The sequence below is a fragment of the Oryza sativa genome, chromosome 5, assembly GCF_034140825.1.
Source record: "Oryza sativa Japonica Group chromosome 5, ASM3414082v1".
Lineage (NCBI taxonomy): Eukaryota > Viridiplantae > Streptophyta > Magnoliopsida > Poales > Poaceae > Oryza > Oryza sativa.
Window position 1 is genome coordinate 29,372,088 of NC_089039.1, and position 20,938 is coordinate 29,393,025.

At 37.0% G+C, this 20,938-nt stretch overlaps 1 protein-coding gene and 1 long non-coding RNA gene across 3 annotated transcripts; one reads left to right on the plus strand and one right to left on the minus strand.

Moving 5' to 3' along the window:
- Positions 1 to 1,816: 1,816 nt before the first annotated feature.
- On the minus strand, positions 1,817 to 2,847 carry LOC107280884 (uncharacterized). Its single transcript, XR_001545861.3, has 2 exons — positions 2,207 to 2,847; positions 1,817 to 2,006 (listed from the first exon to the last, which is right to left on the minus strand). It is a non-coding gene; the product is annotated as an uncharacterized lncRNA (long non-coding RNA).
- An 11,478-nt stretch (positions 2,848 to 14,325) lies between these two features.
- On the plus strand, positions 14,326 to 19,843 carry LOC4339756 (jasmonic acid-amido synthetase JAR1-like). Of its 2 annotated transcripts, none has more exons than NM_001420926.1 (5): positions 14,326 to 14,678; positions 16,897 to 17,235; positions 17,341 to 17,442; positions 17,642 to 18,459; positions 19,047 to 19,843. In NM_001420926.1, exons 2-5 carry the CDS (start codon positions 16,955 to 16,957, stop codon positions 19,589 to 19,591), a joined length of 1,746 nt encoding a protein of 581 aa, NP_001407855.1. In that variant the 5' UTR covers positions 14,326 to 14,678; positions 16,897 to 16,954; the 3' UTR covers positions 19,592 to 19,843. The 2 variants fall into 2 exon arrangements, with proteins under 2 accessions (NP_001407855.1, NP_001407856.1); NM_001420927.1 differs by having other exon boundaries at positions 16,907 to 17,235.
- The last annotated feature ends 1,095 nt before the right edge of the window (positions 19,844 to 20,938 follow it).

Sequence of the window (20,938 nt, forward strand, 5' to 3'; positions counted from 1 at the left end):
GTTGTCTCTGATCTATCAGTGTGAAGTACTTTGGATGCTCTTAGGGTCTTATCAACTGCTCGTAGCCATGAGTAAATCAATCATGTTTCTTTTGACGAACAAACCTCCGAAGCAACAATATATACCATCAACTACTACATATATATAATTAATTGTTCGATTTTGTTAAGTTTATTAATTAATTTGTGGTCATCTCTCTCTCACACAAAATGCACACAAAGCTGAGACATGACTGGCCACAAATTGACCACTTTCTATCGACCCACTTCCAATTTTTGGTTTTAAAAAGAAATAATTGAAATTTAAAAAGATTGAGTGAGACGCACACCTGACACCGAGATTTACAGTCGTGCCAGTGCCCAAGAACAGAGTCCTGCCTGAAAAGCTCATATAAGTCGTAGCTTGGAAATTAAACGTATTAAATTAAAGTGATTAGGGTTTGTTCACGATGGAACATTGCACATGAGTCAGTGTAAAAAGTTTTCAACATTATTGAGATGTGATTGAGAGCTTATCAACACGAACAAACTCTCGCTGTCCATACCTACATATATATATATATATATATATATATATATATATATATATATATATATATATATATATATATATATATATATATATATATATATATATATATATATATATATACTATATTCTACTGTACATGCCCTTTGATATAAACATCATTTTTTCGGCAAATTAATATATAAAGAATTTATCAGTGTACGTGCACTTTATTTAACATAGGAGCATGCTGCACATGACTAGGTTAATTAGTTGCACTTTAATTAATAACTAGTACTATATTTAACTAGGATTAGTTGGAAGTGCTCATTATATAGAAATGATTTTGATAGATAGGATAATTAAGGAAGGAAGACACACACTAGCTACTGGCCATGTGAATTCAGAGTGGAGTACACCACGGAAACCTAGCAGGTTATTAAAGGTTCATTTGAAACGCATGATTCTCAAAGCACAAGATTCACACCTTGAATCATAATGAATGAAAACACACAGGAAACTGTTTGAATGGAACACAAGAAGCACATAAAATTTAGAAGAGATTTAGACACAAAGGAAAACTTTCAAGAGCCTGAAGCTCATGCTAGAAATTAATCCTCTAAAAATTTTCATAAAACATATCATTACATAGGAATTTCAAAGGAAGAGGCCTAATCCTTTATTCTAAAAGACCACATAGGAATTTTTTTTCTATATATAGGATTTAAACCCTTTCAAATTCCTCCGTTAATTTTTCTTTGTTCCAAAGTAGCCCTAATTCATCTTGCTATATACTCCCTCTGTCAAAAAAAAAATCAACCTAGGAGAGCTATGTTGATTCTTTTTGGAACGAATGTAGTTTTTTTAGATAATGGAAGAAATATTCTGGCCTTTGCTCATTAGAGTTACAGCCAATTATTACAAGGAATCACACAAACAACGAGTGAAGTCACTACTGGAGAATCGATTATTAACGACGGGAAATGTGGTCATTAAAAGCTTAAATGTGGTCGTTAAAGATCATTAACAACCACAAAAGTGTGGTCGTCAGTGGTTGTTAAAAGCTTTGTCGTTAATAGTACTAACGACCACACAACTTTTTTTGGTCGTTATTTTATTAACGACGGCATTTTTATGCGATCGTTATTTCATTAACGACCGTGGCATTGTGCCATCGTTGTTTTCATTAACGATGACAACACTGGGTGGTCGTTATTTTATTGGCGGCAGTACTACCGTTATTTTACTGATGACAGTGGTATATTTAGATTCATGATCACATTCACAAGAATAAGATGTTACAGACTAATAAATGAAAATTATTAACAAATCTTTATTGATCGAATGCAAATAATTTAACTCGTTTGTTACATAATTGGAAATGTATGTACATATTCTAATTAAATTTCCGTACAACTACAAGAGAGCTATATAGTTTTATAGTAGTCTTCAACTAAAGGTTGTACAGCTCTTGGCTTGTTTCATGCTTGTTGTGAGCCCTGCAAAATACAAGATTTCAACCAATCAATACATAAATGAGCTGTGATAGCAATATAGAGTTAGAACAGAGCATATAGCTCAGCCTGAATGAGAGCAGTGCATGCTTCTGCTGTGAATAACAACTAAAAACGAAACTGCAATCTTGTCTGGATAAAAAGGAGCATCTTATCAGAAGATTATACTTAAGTACTTAACATACCTGAAACTTTGCTTAAGGAATGAGGAATGCTTTGTCACCATCTCAATTATCAGGATTGAACCCCATCCATTTCATCTAGATCCTACAAAAGCTTTGCTAATTCTCCTTTGCGTGCTTGCTGAGCTGAGCTGGTCACTGTCAGTAAAATCTATAGCATATCTATACATATTTTTTTTAAAAGAAAAAAGAAACTGCTTGTGAGTCACCAGAGGGACGAGTTAACAACCATGCGACCATTGTACCCAGTGGGGCACTGCACGGCGCTGCTGCACCTACAAGGGAAATGTCAAGGAGTGTCGTGCCACTGTGAGGGTTTCACAGATATATAAAATCAAGTGTTCTCATCATTCCACTCAGCAGCTTCTGGCATCTGCACTAATAAAATGGATTATATTATGCAATTTAACATCATATAGTCATGATGTACCATTTGTGTCAGCAAGAAGCAGTAGAACTCAACACGAAAACAAAGATTGAATCCATACACTTAGTTTCAGCTTTTCAGGTTTCTCCCTAAAAGACAAAAACAAGAAATTGAAGGAGATGGAAGGTCTTCCTAGGCCACATTTTCAAACCTGAACACTCTTGGAACCAAAGGAAAGAAGAACCAAACAACTGTAACTAAAAAATGCAGATATTTCCTGTTCAGATCAATTGAAAACAACTATCAGAACTTCATTCCTTTCGACACCATAATCTGATCTCTATCGACATGAGAAATGTAAATGTGAAACTAAATCCAAAAGGAAAATCCTGAAAGTAATCAGCATTTACTCTTTGAAACTGAATCCAAAAGGCATGGACTGTAATAATTCTAACCTACTAGCATCGCTACATGCAAGCAACATCAAGCACATAGACGAAGCATCCAGCGCGTAGATTCTTTTGTTTGAAACAAAGTAGTACTAGCACAATAATTATCTTCCTGTTATGCTAGAAATTTAGGGTGTGACTCAAAACCAGGGGAATTTAGGTATGGGATGAATAGATGGATACCTTCCGTTCTTGGTGATGAGGAGGTATCACGCGCTGCAGATCGAGGCGGCAGCTGGGGAGCCGGTGCAGCGCTGTGAAGGGGGAGGTCGTCACGGCGGCGGCGGCGCTAGGTCAGGAGGAGCGATGGACAGCTGCAGCGGCAATAGGTCGGGACCAAGCCGGTGTTGAGCAAAAGGTGGTGGTGGCCGACGTCGTAGGCGGGTCTGGAGGCGGCGGCCCATGTGGATTGGGGGAGGTCGCTCGCCGTCCGGCTTCCCTGCTCCCACAACGCGATCTGTGCTAGGATCATATTTTAATCAAAAATTAAAAAGATGGCAAGTAACGAGGGCAGCCCCACCAGGAATTAACGACAACCAATCCTGTGGTCGTCGCTTTTCCACTCCTCAACAGAAATCACGCCCAAAGGGCATCAACAACCAAAAAAATGACGACCTCGTTAATTTCTTGTCGTTATTGTTTTGGTAAAATTGGTTATATAGCATCGAAAGTTCACGTTTTTGTTTTATACCACCGAAAGTTATCGGCTCACTTTAATAGCACTTAAAGTTCACCATGTTCCCATTTTTAACACTTCCGTCAATTCTCGATCGTTTTCCGTCCGTCTTGATGCAGCCACACACACGATATGATGTTTCGGTGCTAGAAATGGGAACAGGGTGAACTTTGGATGCTATTAAAGTAAACCGGTAACTTTCGGTGCTATAAAACCAAAAACGTGAACTTTCGATGCTATATAACCAATTTTGCCTGTTGTTTTATATTCTAGTTGTGAGTTCAAATAAAATCAAACACACCCAACGATAAAAAAACCAAACCAAGAAAAGGAGTACGCATGCTCTATGAATTATGAATTATATATTCTTACATGCTCTATGAATTATGGAGCTCATGCATGTATATTGTAACAAAAGAAACATATATATAAGAACAACCTGCATGCATGTGTTTGTTGATGGAACAGGACGAATTTGCCGTCAGACATGTGCATTATTCATATGGATATTAATCCTTATTCTAGCGATAGCATATATGGGATATGATCTTGAATTGACAAACAAAGATTGACAAATGATAAACTAGCTTGCTAAGAGCTTGTTGATGTCATCTTTTTTTGTTTAGTATGGATATATGGAAGGGGGACGACAACATAATCATCGACTAGACATGGATGATGCCGATGTTTTGGTTGCTCAAAGCGGGTCTTATGAGAAATTCCAAGTTATGGGCAAAACATATATCTCTACTATTATAAAGACCGAAGATGTTTTTGCCGATATTTTGGTACGTCATCCGTATTTGAGTCGGTTTTTAAATTCGTTTGCTTTTAGAAATGCAGATTCGTGTTTGAGTTGAATTTTAAGTTCGTTTGATTTTAGAAATACAAAAGAAGTCGTATAAGAAATTTCTTTAAAAGAACTTGCATGCTAACTTGAGATTAAAATCAGACTCCTAACTACAGCTCATGGTTTTCTAAAAAAAATATCCAAGCGAATTCCTGAATTTCATCCTATCTAAACCGTATAACAATAATAAGATTAAAATAGCATTCACCCGTTGTAACGCACGGACATTTTTCAGTATATAAAAAAAAACTTCTAGCAGCCTTTAATTTTCTAAATCAACCTTGATTTTATTTGTTCTTGAGCTCCTTAGAATGTTTCTGAGGGGGCTCTCTCAAAACCATAAGTCCCTAGGGGAGGGACTTATATTTTTATGAGAGAGACTAAAGTTTAGTACCTAGTTTCTAAACACCCCTGAGATACACTCATACACATCCAGCTAGCTGTCATGTGCCTTCTAGAACGTACATATATGGCTTGATTATGCCACCAAATTATATAATATTAATTATTAGTTGAACGTACGTATACACAGTTTGGCCGCAAATTAATAATCAAATTAGTTTGCAATAACTTCAAAGTGAAATGTTGTATAAATTATATGAAATTAACATACAACTTAATTACGTACTAGATGGAATTGCTTGTCCAACCCTCTACCTTAGTGGATTAATTAATTATTTATTTTTTTCTCATATCTCGATCGGGTGCTGTCGTATGGTGTATATATATACTATCAAATCATATCATTGAGCCCACAAATTAAATACTACTCGTACTACAAATAACTTTTTTTAACTAAACTATGGTGCTTTTTTTAAAAAAAAACGTCTTAATAAACAATAAATCATGCCTTATCACGGACTTTGACTTGATCAATTGATGAGTACTATGTTGCTAACCATGTTCATATACAATAGACAAGTACAAACTTTAATGTCAAAATCAAATTAACATGATGAGAGCACGTCGAAAAAAATTGCAAAATAAAATTATAAACCTTTTTGGGACACGAGTATCTCATGTGAGTGTGTAATGATTAGAGCTAGTAGAGGAAAAACTATTAGTACATATGGTTGGTTAAGTAGTCCTATTTTCTATTAGAAAACACACGCTATAGTCCTATTTTCTTTTTGTGCGCTTGCGTATGCATGCATTGACTTGTCCACACTAAATTAAACAAAACAATTTGATGTGTCCTTTGAACGGGACAGCCGATGAGATCTTGAATTTGAAGCAATTATACACTTGGAGAAATATACTAATTAAAAGCATCCAACCATCAACACGCAAGAGCTGTCGTGTCTTGAATTGGAGCACATGTATATATGCACACGCAGGAGCATCAAGATGATGCAACAAGTACATACGCACTGACAAATTAAAACAGGAAAAAATTCATCATTAATTTCTCTAATCAAACTATTTTTGTTGTTCAAATCACCCCAAATTAAATTAGCGGTCAAAATTACATTAATCAGCTGGTACGTATAGTGATCTGCTCGAATGTTGACGTGAGCACACACGACCCATAGTGTCGACGTCTTTAATTACCTAGCTAGTGCATGTTTTACATGCATGTTAAGAATTTGGACTTATTCATGCCAAAATGTACACATCAATTCCAAGCTTGATGTTTCGTGAACCCTGAGCCAAACGGATATCTGTCAGCAATTAATCCATTTATCTGTATTAACTTGTAAAGCTTTTAATTTGCACGCACTACGTTCACGAAATTTTTTTTTACAAATTTGGCTGGCATGCAATTTGCATGGTGTGACAGGATGATGTTCGGTGGCGATCGACAAACCATATCCAAAATTACATGTCAGGAGATCGATATATATACATGCGTCCATATAAAGGGCAACTAGTTAGTTTTGGTCTGATATATATATCCTCAAACCAACCAAACACAAATAATCCATGCAAATGCATGTGTCCAAATTTAACCAACATACTCCTCCGTCCCAAAATAAATCTAATCCTAATCCTAAAGATTAATATGTGCATACATACTCTCTACGTTTCGAAATAAATCTAATCATAGAGATAAATCCAATCCAATAAATATCCATATTCATTTTTAGAATTGGATTTATTTTAGAATGGAGGGAGTACATACGTATGAAATCCATTTTGGAGCTTTCAAAATGGAACATAGTACATGCAAATACAGACAGAGAGGAGTACCGACAGGTAACCGCACACACTGTGCACAACTGACAAGGGTAACATGGCATGCACGTATCATATGCCAGCACACTCTCCGTCAGTCACGTGAACTAGCCTGTCAAAGGTTTATTTTGACTATATATACATGCCATGCATGGATTAAAAATCCAAAATTATGCTACATGTTAAAAAAAATCTTTATAAACTTCTTAATTAATTAAAGAAACACCGACCTTGAATGTATCTTGTTTTTTTCATAGCTAGCCACCAACTGATTAGATTCAACTCTATATATGTAAGAGTTATGTAAGATTTTTTCTTCTACATATGTGCATATATAGCACAGCTCAAAATTTTCTTTTCCAAATTTTGATTTGTTTCATATATATTAAAATATGAATATATAGTAAAATACCTATGCATTACAACAGACTCTAATTATATTAAATGAGTTTATTAAAACTAAATTATCACTCTCAAATTTTGATTAATGAGATGATAAAAAAAATAAAGCCTCTCACTCCAGTATAATATTGGTCAACAATGATGGGCCCACAAAATATATGGTGGTTCTCACTTCTCAGATAGGTGTGAGTGATAAAACCACCATCACTAGCATTTTTTAAGATAGTAATATGGATTAGAATAGGTAGACAAATATATTTTTTAAAAAAGAAAGTGCGTATCAATGTCCAAATTAAACAACATTTCACAAGATGAAATATCATCCATTCATAAGTGCCAGCCATTAATTCGAGTCACTACCAAGTAGCTAGAATGCACATGTCAATCGATCGCGGTAGGAATTAGAAGTATTATTATTGTGCTTGCGTACCATATTAATTAATTTCATATCATGTATATATTCTGCTCTATATATATCTATGCAATTAATTGGTCCCCAGTTATATATACCATAATTAGTGTATTCACATTTCGTTGTCTTGCGCGATCGTTTTCGAAGAGTGTCAACACCAACACATTGTTGAGAGCAACGTTTAATTTTTGTACTATATATGTACAAAGATTAATTTCCATATATTCTCCTAGGACGAGTCTGTGTTTGAAATTAATTAATCACGGTTTTAAATCGCCATAATAAACACCATGCATGTCCAAGACCCTTGTAAAATTGTAATCTTTACCATAAATCATGATTTATTTTCAAGCACTATATAAATAATATGTACGGCTAGCACAGCACTCTCTAATCCTATAATACTACCTTCGCTTTTTAAATATATGACATAGTTAACTTATAACTTTTGACAGAAATTTGACCGTTAATCTTAGTAAAAAAAATTTAAATAATGATAAAATACGCATCAAATAAATGATACTACTTAAATATTTTTTATTAAGATGTAGGTCTAAAAGTAAATTGCATAATATATTAAAAATAAGTATATATATATATATATATATATGCTAGCTGTACATATGGGAGCCAAATGATTTTATATATGTGGTAGGGCCCAATCGTCATAGGCTTATGCAAGTTTGACCGGAACGAGGGCTTGAGCACTGGCTCCAAAATTTCCTTTAAATTACTTAAGACAATGTTTGCCTAATGGGATAGAGAAATGATTTTCTATCTATAGAAAAACATTTTTTTGAACGGAAAACAGCATAAAAGTGCCTTTTCATTGAATACAGTAGGAGAAAATACAACCACTATCTTTAAATCATAACTATTTATTCTCCTTTTTTTCATTTAATCCTAACCCTTCATTCATTTCCCAATCCCAATCTCATACTCTATTTCCCATTATCCAAACGGACTCTAAAGGTTACATGAAAATTTTTGAGGCACCACCTGCGCCCATGTCCGGATTATATCAGAGCAGTACTGTAGTTGGGTACGCGGAGCAAGACGATGAGTTAGGCCGGCCGCCAGTGGAGTAGTGGGCAGGCAGCGTGGACGGTGCGTGTAACGAACAGAGATCAAATTCAGAAATGGAAGCAGACAGCGTTAGCAAGCTCTCTCTGAAAGTCTGATGTGTGCTCTACCTGAATCTGAATGAAAGCTAGCTAGCCTACTCTCTCCTTTTAGTAGTGAGAGTAGTGAGTTAACCGTTCGTGCAAGGTCCACGTACTCCTACCCCTCTCCGGCCATGGCGTGCGTGATTTGTGATCGATTCAGATTTGCACTAGCTATAGCTAGGAGGAGGGACCAAATGATCAAAAGCTCGCTCTCACCTGTCACCTACTTCGTGCGCAACCTGCAGCTGCTAGTTGGCGTTGCCACTTCATATTCTCTCAAGTAATAGTATAGCACATCAATTAAATCTCTGAATTAAGAGCATACATACATACATAGGCAGTTTTTAAGTTCCCTACAAACTTCCAACTTTTCCGTCACATCAAATGTTTGGACATATACATAGAGCATTAAATGTGGAGAAAAAACCAATTGCACAGTTTATATGTAAATTGCTAGACGAATCTTTTGAGCCTAATTACGTCATGATTTAACAATGTGATGGTACAGTAAACATTTACTAATGATAGATTAATTAGGCTTAATAAATTCATCTCGTAGTTTACAGGCGATATATATAATTTGTTACATTTAATACTTCAAATATGTGTCTGTATAATTAAAAAAAAGTTTGGCACATGAACTAAACACGGCTATTCACACTGGATGCAATATCAGGCTTCAAGTGTGTTTATTAGTCTTTCCCTTGATGATGAATTTGTCGCTCACATACATGCATAACGCATGTGTGTGCTTGCAAGCATGTAAACCTCATGAACAGATTGGCACGAAACGGGGCAGGCGTGCTAATTTTGGGAACTAGAGAATTGGGAGAAATGAGAATTCATACAGATGGCATGCATGTCTGTCTGTCTGTGTGTGTATGTAACTGTAAGGATGGAGATATATATGCACTGTACAAAGACAGGAATGTAGATCGATGGTGGCTTGACGGCTGGGCGTCGTTGCGATGGCACTGTAGCGTACTAGCGGCGACGACGATGATCGATGGAGACACAGACAGTGGAGGGCCCCGTCCGGCCGGCCGACAGCGATGCCCAACTCCATCGATCCGTCTCTGCAATTTGAGCTCGATGCAGCCACTAACGACTGTTCGTCTGTTGTTCGATCGATCGATCGTTTGCAAGCCACTACTACTAGTAATGGTTTTCGTATGCATCTGTTCATCTTTTTTTTTTTTGAGAACTCATCTGTTCATCCTTGGATGGATCGTTGGAGAGACAAGGCCCCGACAACCGTCACCTCCATTGCCATTGCAGTCCCACGGCACCAACAGCTGCTGCATCTCTCTGCATCTGGAAAAATATATTCATACTGCACCTTTTTTATACTATGTATATAGCGTTGTTCATTGATTGTTTTTAATTATCTGATCATTATCCAAGCAGAGAATAATCTGGTAATAGCTGGTTGAATCAGGTACATCTGGCTAAGTTAATTAGTTAATGGTCTAACTACGAGCAACTCCAGTGCTCTTGTGCTTTGTACTACTGCCACTAGTCCACTACTAGTACATGTCCATATAGTATACTCTAATTAATGTGACAGTGGAGTTAAGCGCGGTAATTAAGAGAAGAAAACGTGGTGACAGTACATGCAAGCTAGATCGACCACCAGGATTAATATATCGATTGCATTGGGGAAGTAATTAACAATGTCTACTCTAAGATCACCCTGTGACCCTTGTCTCTACAAGCTACCATATACAGGTATACTAAATCGACCACACTACAAATCCAAGTTGATCAACTTGTGTGTCGATGGATGCATGGTTTATCTAAAATTAATGTCGATGGAGTATATAGTACTAGTATTAATTTGCGTTTGATGGAACGCATGAGCTGTGCTATTCAGTAGTAGTAACAACTAGAATATCTGTTTGCTTATTTGAGTTTCAAAACTTAGTTTCAGAATTAACTTTAGGGATTTTTTTTCATCGTTTTCGTTAACCATACTTCGTTTTAATTAGACCATTATGGGTAAAACTGTAAAAATATTAGTTTTCTGCTCATAAGCCGTAGTCCAAAGAATTCCCTCCAAGCAAGCACATAATCCATCTATATATCTACTGGCTGAGAGCTGTGGCTGGCATGGAATGCTTTTCCACTTATTAATAATTTGTTTAAAATGCTAAAATGAATAAGAGAAAAATACACCTCAATCCCTTAACTATGGCCTTGGTCTAATTTTGGTGTCTCACCTATGAATCCGTTTACTTTTGGTCCCTTAACTGTTCATATATATTGCAGTGGTTTTTGATGACATTATGCCACCTGCCATCCTAACAATTTGAAAATAAGTAACATATAGGATTAAGGAGAGAAAGATAAAAAGGAAGTACTTATATTGACATGTTGGCTGTAACGTTTTCTTCGTTTTTCTTTTATTTTCCTATTATTTATTATTGATTACCTTATTGATGTCATCTTTTCATCCCATGTGGACTCCACTAGCTAGGCAGCACATCATCAAAAACCATATCGGTTTGTTCCCATAAATAAAATGCAGATGGTTTTAAGAGTCGAGGACTAAAAGTAAACCGTTTCATAGTTGAGTGATCAAAATTAAACCAAGGTCATAGTTGAGAGATTAAAAGTGTACTTTCTCAATGGATAATAATACGCAAGCACTATTACATGCATGTTAGGCACACAGGGAAAAAGAGAGAGCAACAAAAGGAGATCAGGAGGTGACTTATGAGTATATATAGTGGGTTCTTTATTATTGGAAAAAGAAAAGGTTGCTCATGTGTGCCAAAAGGGCAAAAGAAAAACATACCTTCAGCTCTGCACTCATATATATGCATGGTTTATCCTCAAATGGTAGTCCGATGGTACATTTTGCATGCATACATTCTTTGATTAGTACACATTACGTGTAACACGCCACATATATAATGTATTATTTTGACGTTCTAAAGCAAGTCCACCTGCAATAATCAGAAAGTGATTAAGAATAATCTAAAAATGATAACCAGAAAGTAACCATAGACAAGCAGAAACTAATCGTGCTTGATTGCAGGCACTACTAGTGAATTGATCTTTTAACGTAGTACCCAACATCACAAACATCTCGGTTAGATTAAAAACCGGTACTAAAGATGCTTTAGTACCGGTTCTAAAAGTACAAATCCCTAGAAACATCTTTAGTCTACCAACCGGTACTAACGACGCCTCTAGGTTAGTTTAAAAGGAAAACATCTCTATTCAAGCCAGATGTATCTAGTAGACGATATTGTTATGCGAGTGAGGGTTGAGGTGAGATATCTTGAGATCGAATCTCACATTCCACATATTTTTTTCACTTGCTATGTATTTTTTTTAAGTACCGGTTATCTATTTGCTCATCTCAGTTACTACAACTGGTAGTAAAAGGAGTCGTAAACCGGGACTAAAACTCGTTTACCCTGTAATGAAAAAGGAAAAGGTAATAAACGAAAGGAAGTTGGTTGCATATCCATTCACAAATTAAAGAGCCCTCAACTTGGGGTCTGCCAAATATGGCAAAAGTTACCCTGCCAAGAAAGTAAAGGAAGGAAAAATAAACTCACGCAGATCATGTGCCTAATATCACCTCTGCCCAAAACCATGAGCTATATTGGATCAGGAATACACTCGTACTCCCTCCATCTCTTAATTAAGTTAAACTTCTCTAAGTTTAATTAAATTTATAAAAACACAAAAGCACTTTTAACACCAAACAAATATTATAAAAATATTTTCAATGGTGGATTTAATAAACTTAATTTAGAATTCTATAAACTTAGTTAAACTTAAAATAAATGACTTAGGAAAGAACCAAAACATCTTACATTATAGTATAAAGAAGGAATAGCTAGTAAATATGTAGTAAGAAAATAATTAATTAACACTAATTCATGCATGTGAATGTATGCTTGTACAACGGTGCTTGTTAACTATTTCTCTTTATTGTCATGTAAGTAAATTTGTTAATCTGAAAAAAAAGATAGGAGGAAAGAAAAGCATCATTGCTACGCATGATTCTTAGCAAGTTAGCATATACTTAAAAAAAGTTGTTGCATGGGTGAAGAACATGAAAGAAAAGTAGTAAAAAAATTATGTTATTAATTGTTTATTTGATACGAGAGTCACCCAGGGATTTTTCGGCTAGCTCCACAAGGTGGTGGGCTAGCCGGTCTGAGTTCGAAACTTCATTCCTTCTATTTATTTAATACTAGATCATTCCCAAATATTCACGTTTTTTAAAAATTATGTTTATATATTAATGGTTAAAAATTTTTACTGTCTTAACTATTATAAAATGATAGTCTCTAAATGAGTGTGTATTTTAATAAAAAGCTCATATCGAACTTTACATTGTACATGCCCTCAGATCATCATTTATATATGGATGGAAGATGATGCATACATATCTTTAAAATCACCATGTTCCAAATATACTCCAGGTGGCAGGTGCATGCTAACAATTACATATATCTTCCGAAAACGAAAAAAAAAAAGAAAAACAGGGGGCGAACAGCTCAGTGCTAATTAAAGCATCCAAACTATTAGCAATCAAAACAGAGAAAGAAATTAAAGTACCTCCGGTACACATCTCTATACTTGTCAGTGTACCTAGTGATGTACCCGCCGAATACGTACGCGTGTATGCATGGGTAGAGAGGCTAACATATAACAACATCCTTTTAGTTTTAATTAGTTTATTTTTCTGAAAAAAAGAAGATAAATGAGAAATATATGACACGCAAGCACACAGGTCATGCAGAGAGATGCTGAAATCATCACGTCGCCTAGACCGTCACCTGGAGTATGTGCTGTAATGATATTAACTACAGTAGATGCCATATATGCAGAGATATACTTATATGTCTTAAAAAACCCAATTCTAATGATGTATTTGGATAACGTATATGTCTATATACATCATTAGAATTGGACTTTTTCTTTAACGGCGGAAGTACACACCAAATTAGTCATCATACATATCTTTTCAGACTGAAAAATGGGTGTAGAGACAACAGGGTTGGTGACTGCAGATATTATAGTATGTGCTGAAATCATTTTAATTGACGTATACATATAGATAGATATACGACCGACCGTATTAATACTCCACCTAAGTACACCCACCGTATGTGGATACAGTTGTCAGTATAGTGTACTCTACGGCGCTGGATACATACACACGTGTACGGCTCCAGCCAGAAGGCACGAATCTTCACATCACAATTCACAGCAACGGAGGAGGAGAAAAGATATACTCCCTCAAACATTTTTAGTAAAAGTTTAAAAAATATCAATCAATTTAAAATTGATGTTACCAATAAACTATCAAAATATGTAATTATTTTTATTTAAAATATCTTATTTTTATATATATTATTGATCAAAATAACATGTAAAGATTACATCTAAGTCTAAAAATATTTATATTTTGGAACGGAAGAAGTAAAGAAAGAAAAAAAATGAAAGAAAAGGAAAATGAAAAAGGAAGAGAAGACAAGGAAGTAGTGGGGGGAGGAAAGAAAGAGACAAGGAAACGCATAGAGAAATGGAGTTGGAGGCCGATGCGAGGCGAGGTCACCTGCGCCCTACAAAAGCGGGGGGCACACCCCGCAACCCCGCACACCCGCTCTCTCCTCTCATCTCCTCCTCCTGTGTTCGTGTTCTTCTTCTTCTTGTAGCAGCGCTTAACCAACCCATCATTAGCGACCAAACCTCTCTCCCTCTCCCCCTCTGACTAATCAAAATTAAACAATTTCGATCTCCACCTTCCTCTTCTTGATTCCAGTTCCACCAGAGAGAGACAGGGTCTTCTCTAATCCATGTGGTGCTTGTTGGTCTCGCTTGCTTCGTCTTCGTCTTCGTCTTCCTCTTCTCGCACCTAGTCCCGCCTCGTCGCCTCCTCCGGAGACCGGAGCCGGACGGGACGGTTGCCGGCGAGCGGCGGTCGCTTTCTTCTCTCGGCCCTACTCACGGTCAGTGATTGGCTCCCTTCCTTCCTGGTGTTCTATTGATCCTTTGTGGGGGAAAAAAGGCTTCGATTTGGGGGGCATGTTCTTGCCTTTTTCCTGTTTTGGGGGAGACGAGACGGATTTCAATATATTTTTTTAATCTGGGGGGATTATGTGTGGAAAAGATTGTTCCTCGTTTATCTGGGTAGTATTTGGAGGGTCCTATGGGGATATTCTTTGTAAAGCTGGGATTTTTAGGTGGTAAAATAATGTTGATATACTTTCAGAAAGAATATACTGCAGAAAGTTTTTCAGAGATAACAGATAAGATTAGGCCGTCCTTAATCTCCTTTCTTTGCGTCTGTTCCCTCCAACTAGGATGGAAAAGAATGGCGGATTGATTAGTCAGAAACTGGCTGCTGAATACTCTGAGATTTCATTTCATTTCAGCCTCTGTTGATTCCTCATGGCTGTCTCTAACTTCTTTGCTTGTGCTTCCGATTTCTTTGGCGGTAAATAGCCTCCACGAATCTCTGGTCAACGAGGTATTAAAACTTAAAAGGGCTTTTGTCTCAGGTTGACCCGAGCCATGATTCGCCCCCCTCCCATGCTTTGCAAACAAGATATGATACGCAGTGCTGGTACAATTCAGAGCATATGTTCTTTCCTCTTTTGCTTTGTTTCAGACAGCAACTTTTAGCAGCCACGCCTCTCACAAGTTGATAAAAAAAAATTTTGTGTTGCTCTCCTACTACTCATCACTTTCTAGTGCGATATAGTAGTAGTAGTAGTAGGAGTATATGCTAGCACTATCCACAGTTTAGCACACAGATTGGTGGCACCTGGGCAGATATAAAAGCTTCACATTTTTATCAATGTCTGCGCAGTTATATTGTCGATTTGATTCCTTTTATAGATATTACTAGGTCAAGTCGTGTCGCAATTACTCCCCCCCTTTCCTCCATTGTAGGGTGTTCCTGTTTAGTCCGCGGGGGATGCTGCTCCCTGAGCCTGTGTGTGTCTCTTGATTTTTCTTTCTTTGCTCGCACGCAGCAGCAGCAGCATGTTTTGTGTCGGTGTTAAGGACCCTACATAAATAATTCATCAAATCAAGTATCTTTTGTCTGTTTTGGGGAATCTCCTTTGCGGTTCGTCCAAAATTTCGCGAAAGAAACAATTCTATATGACTGCTTTTGTCGAGAGGTTAGACATCACTGCTAGAGTAGTAGAGCAATGCTACACGTACTAAATTTTTCTTACTAAACTTTTACTAATAATCATCTCAACCGTTTGATTTAAGTAGATGGAATTTACAAAAAATCTAGATGCACTCGTAGCATGACACATCAGTGTTAGTAAGAATTTAGTAAGAAAAAGTTAGTACGTATAGCCTTTTCCAGAGTAGTACTAGCAGAGTGTTAGATTGTATCACCTGCTCGGGCAGTTGTAAATGGTATGGTGAGTTGGTGACTGGTTTTTACAGTTTTTTCATACTTGGGTTTATGGAGGATTTACTGTTATGGAGACCTGTAAAAAATGTTACATATATTGCTACTTTCTCATTTGGATTTCGGATGGCTGTTTTTTTTATCATTATGTTGGTAAAGTTTTGCATCAAGAATCTGAACCAGCTTAGCAATACTAATAGTAGATGGTTCAGTAAGCTGCTTCCATGTCCTTGCAACTTTGCAATGCTGGCAATTTTTTTTCGAAAAAGAGCAAGGCTGGCAATATGTGTATAGCTTTTGTTTGGCAATATATGTTGCGATTCTAGCGCTGGTGGTATCTCAAGATCAGAAAAAGTGAGCATCAATGTCTTACTTTATTGGTTTTCTGACTGATTACATTAGTAAACGCTGTGTCCAAAAGTATAGAGTAATACTAGTTATATTTTCTTAATTGTCAGTGACTCAGTATCCGCAGATGGTTTGTAAAGTGCCCTTATTTTTCATGGTCGTTAGCTTTAGTAGGTATATAGTGTACTCTTGATGGTTTATCCTTTTTTTCGCCCCTTTCTCCTTTGTCATCTGGGCGCACGTTGCTATGCAGTTTCATGAGATGGTTAGTGCGTATCCAACTATTCTGTCGGCAATAAAGTTCCACAATCTTCAAAATTTTCTACCATTCTGATGCCAACTCCTACTGCACTATCAGCTCTTGGTTTCCAGCTCAGTTAGTGGTTAGAAATTGCAGCCTACATGAAAAAGTAACTAATAGATTTTCTCGTCTCCACCTTTTATAGTTATTTTCAGTGACTCTTCTTCCAAACCAAGTGGTAAAGCCAGGATTCTACCATTACAATGACGATCTGCAGCTGTGAGGAGACGATCAATGAGTTTGAGATGTTAACGCGTGATGCTGCGCGTGTGCAGAAGGATACACTGAAAAAGATCCTTGAGATAAATGCTAGTGCTGAGTACCTGCAGAACTTTGGGCTTGGGGGGAGGACTGATGCCGAGAGCTACAAATCCTGCATCCCATTGTGTGTGCACAATGATATTGAGCCCTATATCCAGCGGATTGTTGATGGCGATACCTCACCAGTGGTCACTGGAGAACCCATCACCAACCTCTCTCTCAGGTACTGTACCCATTGCTTGAAATTTGTCACCTTATTATGCTTATCGTTTACTAGTTTATGATAATAAATGTTCATAGTCTGGCTTCTTCTGTGGCTTTCATACAGTTCCGGTACAACACACGGAAAGCCCAAGTTCATTCCATTCAATGATGAATTACTTGAGACCACACTTCAAATATACCGTACATCTTACGCGTTTAGGAACCGGTAAGGATCTCTGATTTATTATTATTTATGCTCAAGTAATGCTGCTTTTTCTGAATGTTCAACAAACTTTGATGATCAGGTTCAACATGAGTTATTGTTTTTATACACTGTTTTGCATGCTATTAACTTGTTGCTTCTTTGTGTATTTTTTACTCTGCATCCCAGAATATTAGAATAACCTTCTGTTTTGTGTTTACAGTGAATACCCTATTGGCCAAGGAAAAGCACTGCAGTTTGTTTATGGTAGCAAGCAAGTCATAACGAAAGGTGGCATTCTTGCAACAACTGCGACAACAAACTTGTATAGGAGACAGCGCTATAAGGAAGGCATGAAGGATATCCAGTCGCAGTGTTGCAGTCCTGATGAAGTTATCTTTGGCCCTGATTTCCACCAATCCTTGTACTGTCACTTGCTGTGTGGGTTAATATACTCAGAGGAGGTCCATTCAGTGTTCTCAACATTTGCTCACAGCCTAGTCCATGCATTCCAAACATTCGAGGAGGTTTGGGAAGATCTATGCACTGATATAAGAGACGGTGTTCTCTCAAAGAAAGTTACAGCACCATCAATTCGTGAGGCTGTTTCAAAAATCCTGAAGCCCAATCCTGAACTTGCTGACTCAATATACAAGAAGTGTATTGGTTTGAGCAATTGGTATGGAGTGATCCCAGCACTGTGGCCAAATGCAAAGTATGTGTATGGTATCATGACAGGATCCATGGAGCCATATCTGAAAAAATTAAGGCATTACGCAGGGAACTTGCCACTTATAAGTGCTGACTATGGCGCATCGGAAGGATGGGTTGGCTCTAACATAGACCCTACTGTGCCACCAGAGCAGGTGACATATGCTGTTCTCCCACAAGTTGGTTATTTTGAGTTCATTCCTTTGGAGAAACCAATAGGGGAGGAGACAGAAAACTCCGCCTCCATTCATTACATAGAATCAGATCCAGTTGGCTTGACTGAAGTTGAGGTCGGCAAAATCTATGAAGTTGTAATAACTAACTTTGCAGGTATATTCTCTCTTTTCTATCTATTCTGAATCTTAAATTGGGTTAAATCTCCATTATCTAGAAGTATAGCAATGAAAATTCTACAAAAAGCAAGGGGCAGCCATCCCTAGTTCTGCTTCTGGTGCTGTTATCTGGTCAGACATGATACCAACGGGATTTATCAGAAATAACTAGATAAGTTTGTGTGACATATTATTTCAAAAAAGAAATATTTATTAGTCTTGCCCCTTCAATCTTAAACCTCTTTTTGACAAGAGCTCCTTATTATGTAAAAAACATAAAAATCACACGGTTGCAATGTATACATCAATATTATTAAGCACATGGGGGAGTAATTATTGTGAATGTTTGTGGTCCACTCCTTGAACTCTTTGCTGCTTACTCATTATGATTATCTTAAAACTCTATCAGATGATATATGTTTCTTTTTGTGTATGCCAACCATGCCAGACTCACCAATAACATTTTTATTCTTTAATATCTCTGGCTAACATACAATTATTTTGTTTTAGGACACAGAAAGTTTACTTATTACGGTGATGTTTAAGAAACACTAAAATCTTTTTCTTTTTTCTATTTTGTTCTAGGTCTATATCGGTACAGGCTAGGAGATGTCGTGAAGATAGCACGCTTCCACAACTCCACACCTGAGCTCCAATTCATCTGTCGCAGAAGCCTAGTGCTGAGCATCAACATCGACAAGAACACCGAGAAAGACCTCCAGTTGGCTGTTGAGGAGGCATCAAAGTTCCTGGAAGGAGAGAAGCTCGAAGTCATGGATTTCACGAGCTTCGTGGAACGATCAAGCGATCCAGGGCGCTACGTGATCTTCTGGGAGCTGAGTGGCGATGCGAGTGATGAGGTCTTGAGCAGCTGCGCAAATGCCTTGGATCTAGCCTTCATTGACGCAGGCTACACGGGCTCGAGGAAGATCAAGACGATCGGCCCCCTTGAGCTCCGGATCCTCAGAAAGGGAACCTTCAAGGAGATCCTAGATCATTTCCTAAGCCTTGGTGGTGCGGTGAGCCAGTTCAAGACACCAAGGTTTGTGAACCCATCAAACAGCAAGGTGTTGCAGATACTGAGTAGAAATGTCACCCAAAGTTATTTCAGTACTGCCTATGGATTTTGATACAAAGAAACATATTAGATGCTAGCAGCTGCATGTAATTACCTTTTTACCTCTTGTTTTTCAGCTTTACTGTAGTCTCCACCGGAAGAAAACGTTTGGTTTAGTCTCTTGAATAATCTATTTTCTTATCCTGTTTGTGACTATCTAGAATCTATGTAAATGGCCCAGCTCTAGTGAAAGTTATGGTGATGTTATCAGGAAAGAAAATGTGGTGTTTCCCGTAACAAGTGCTGCAAAGTATTATTCAGACTCTCATCTAAACATCATATGGTTCAGTTCTTTTGTATGTTAGATACGGAAGAATTCAGTGATATCAATCTCTAATCATTCAGCTAACAAGTGTGTGAAAGATGACATACGGACATAGGAAAAGTGAATCATCAGAAACATTGATGGATCGCTCTTAAGATCATATAATTGCAGTCTTTTGTTTCTTTTTTTAAAATAATGGAAGCTTTATTAAGACTCAATCAATTACATCAAGATGATATAATTCAACCGAGGCCATCCTTGGCCTCTGCATGAAGTCTTTTGTTTCTGGCTTGACCATAAATAACACAAGGAAAAAGATATGTCTGCACCTTTGAGATGCTTCTGACGCAGGGTCTCACCAACATCTTGCTTACTGCAACAGATTAACAACTTGATCTGAGATCCAGACCCAGATTAAAGATTTTAAAATCCAACGATCGAAAACAATTTGATACCGTGATGTATCGGTATCCCAAGGTATTTTTTTAGACCAGAGCAAATCTCCAAATTAAAAGGCCCTGATTATTTCAAACAAGCTAGGAAGATAAGCTCGGTAACTAACTACGCATGAAAATAGGCAATTAGTTCAAATAGGTAATCGAGATTACTTAGTGAATATTATACTTATATATTATTAATCTTACATGGACTTCGTAAAATAAACTAAAACTTTTATCCAAGTAATTATGTACACCAAATACAAAATTAAAAAAATATTATGCAACTCCTCATAGTTCGTATTGGTGAAATATCTTGTAAGGGTATATGATTGAATTCTACATGTCCTTGTCTTTGTGGATTGAATGAAGATAATAACAGAGTATGCTCTAATAAAAAACTATCATGAAGACATAGCGATTAGTGTCAGGGAGGGAAGAAAAGATTTAGTTTTAGGATTTTTTTACGCCGGAACATCTATCAATGAGACATAGCGATTATAAGCGGCAGATCGACATGAAGTAATCAAATGGGTGAGCAACAAATAATGGTAATGAGAGAAGTTAGAAAAGATTATTGGCTAAGAATTACTAAATTGTACATGTCTGTGTTATTCTTTTTCTGTTTTTCCTCATTTACCCTTCTATAAATCAACAG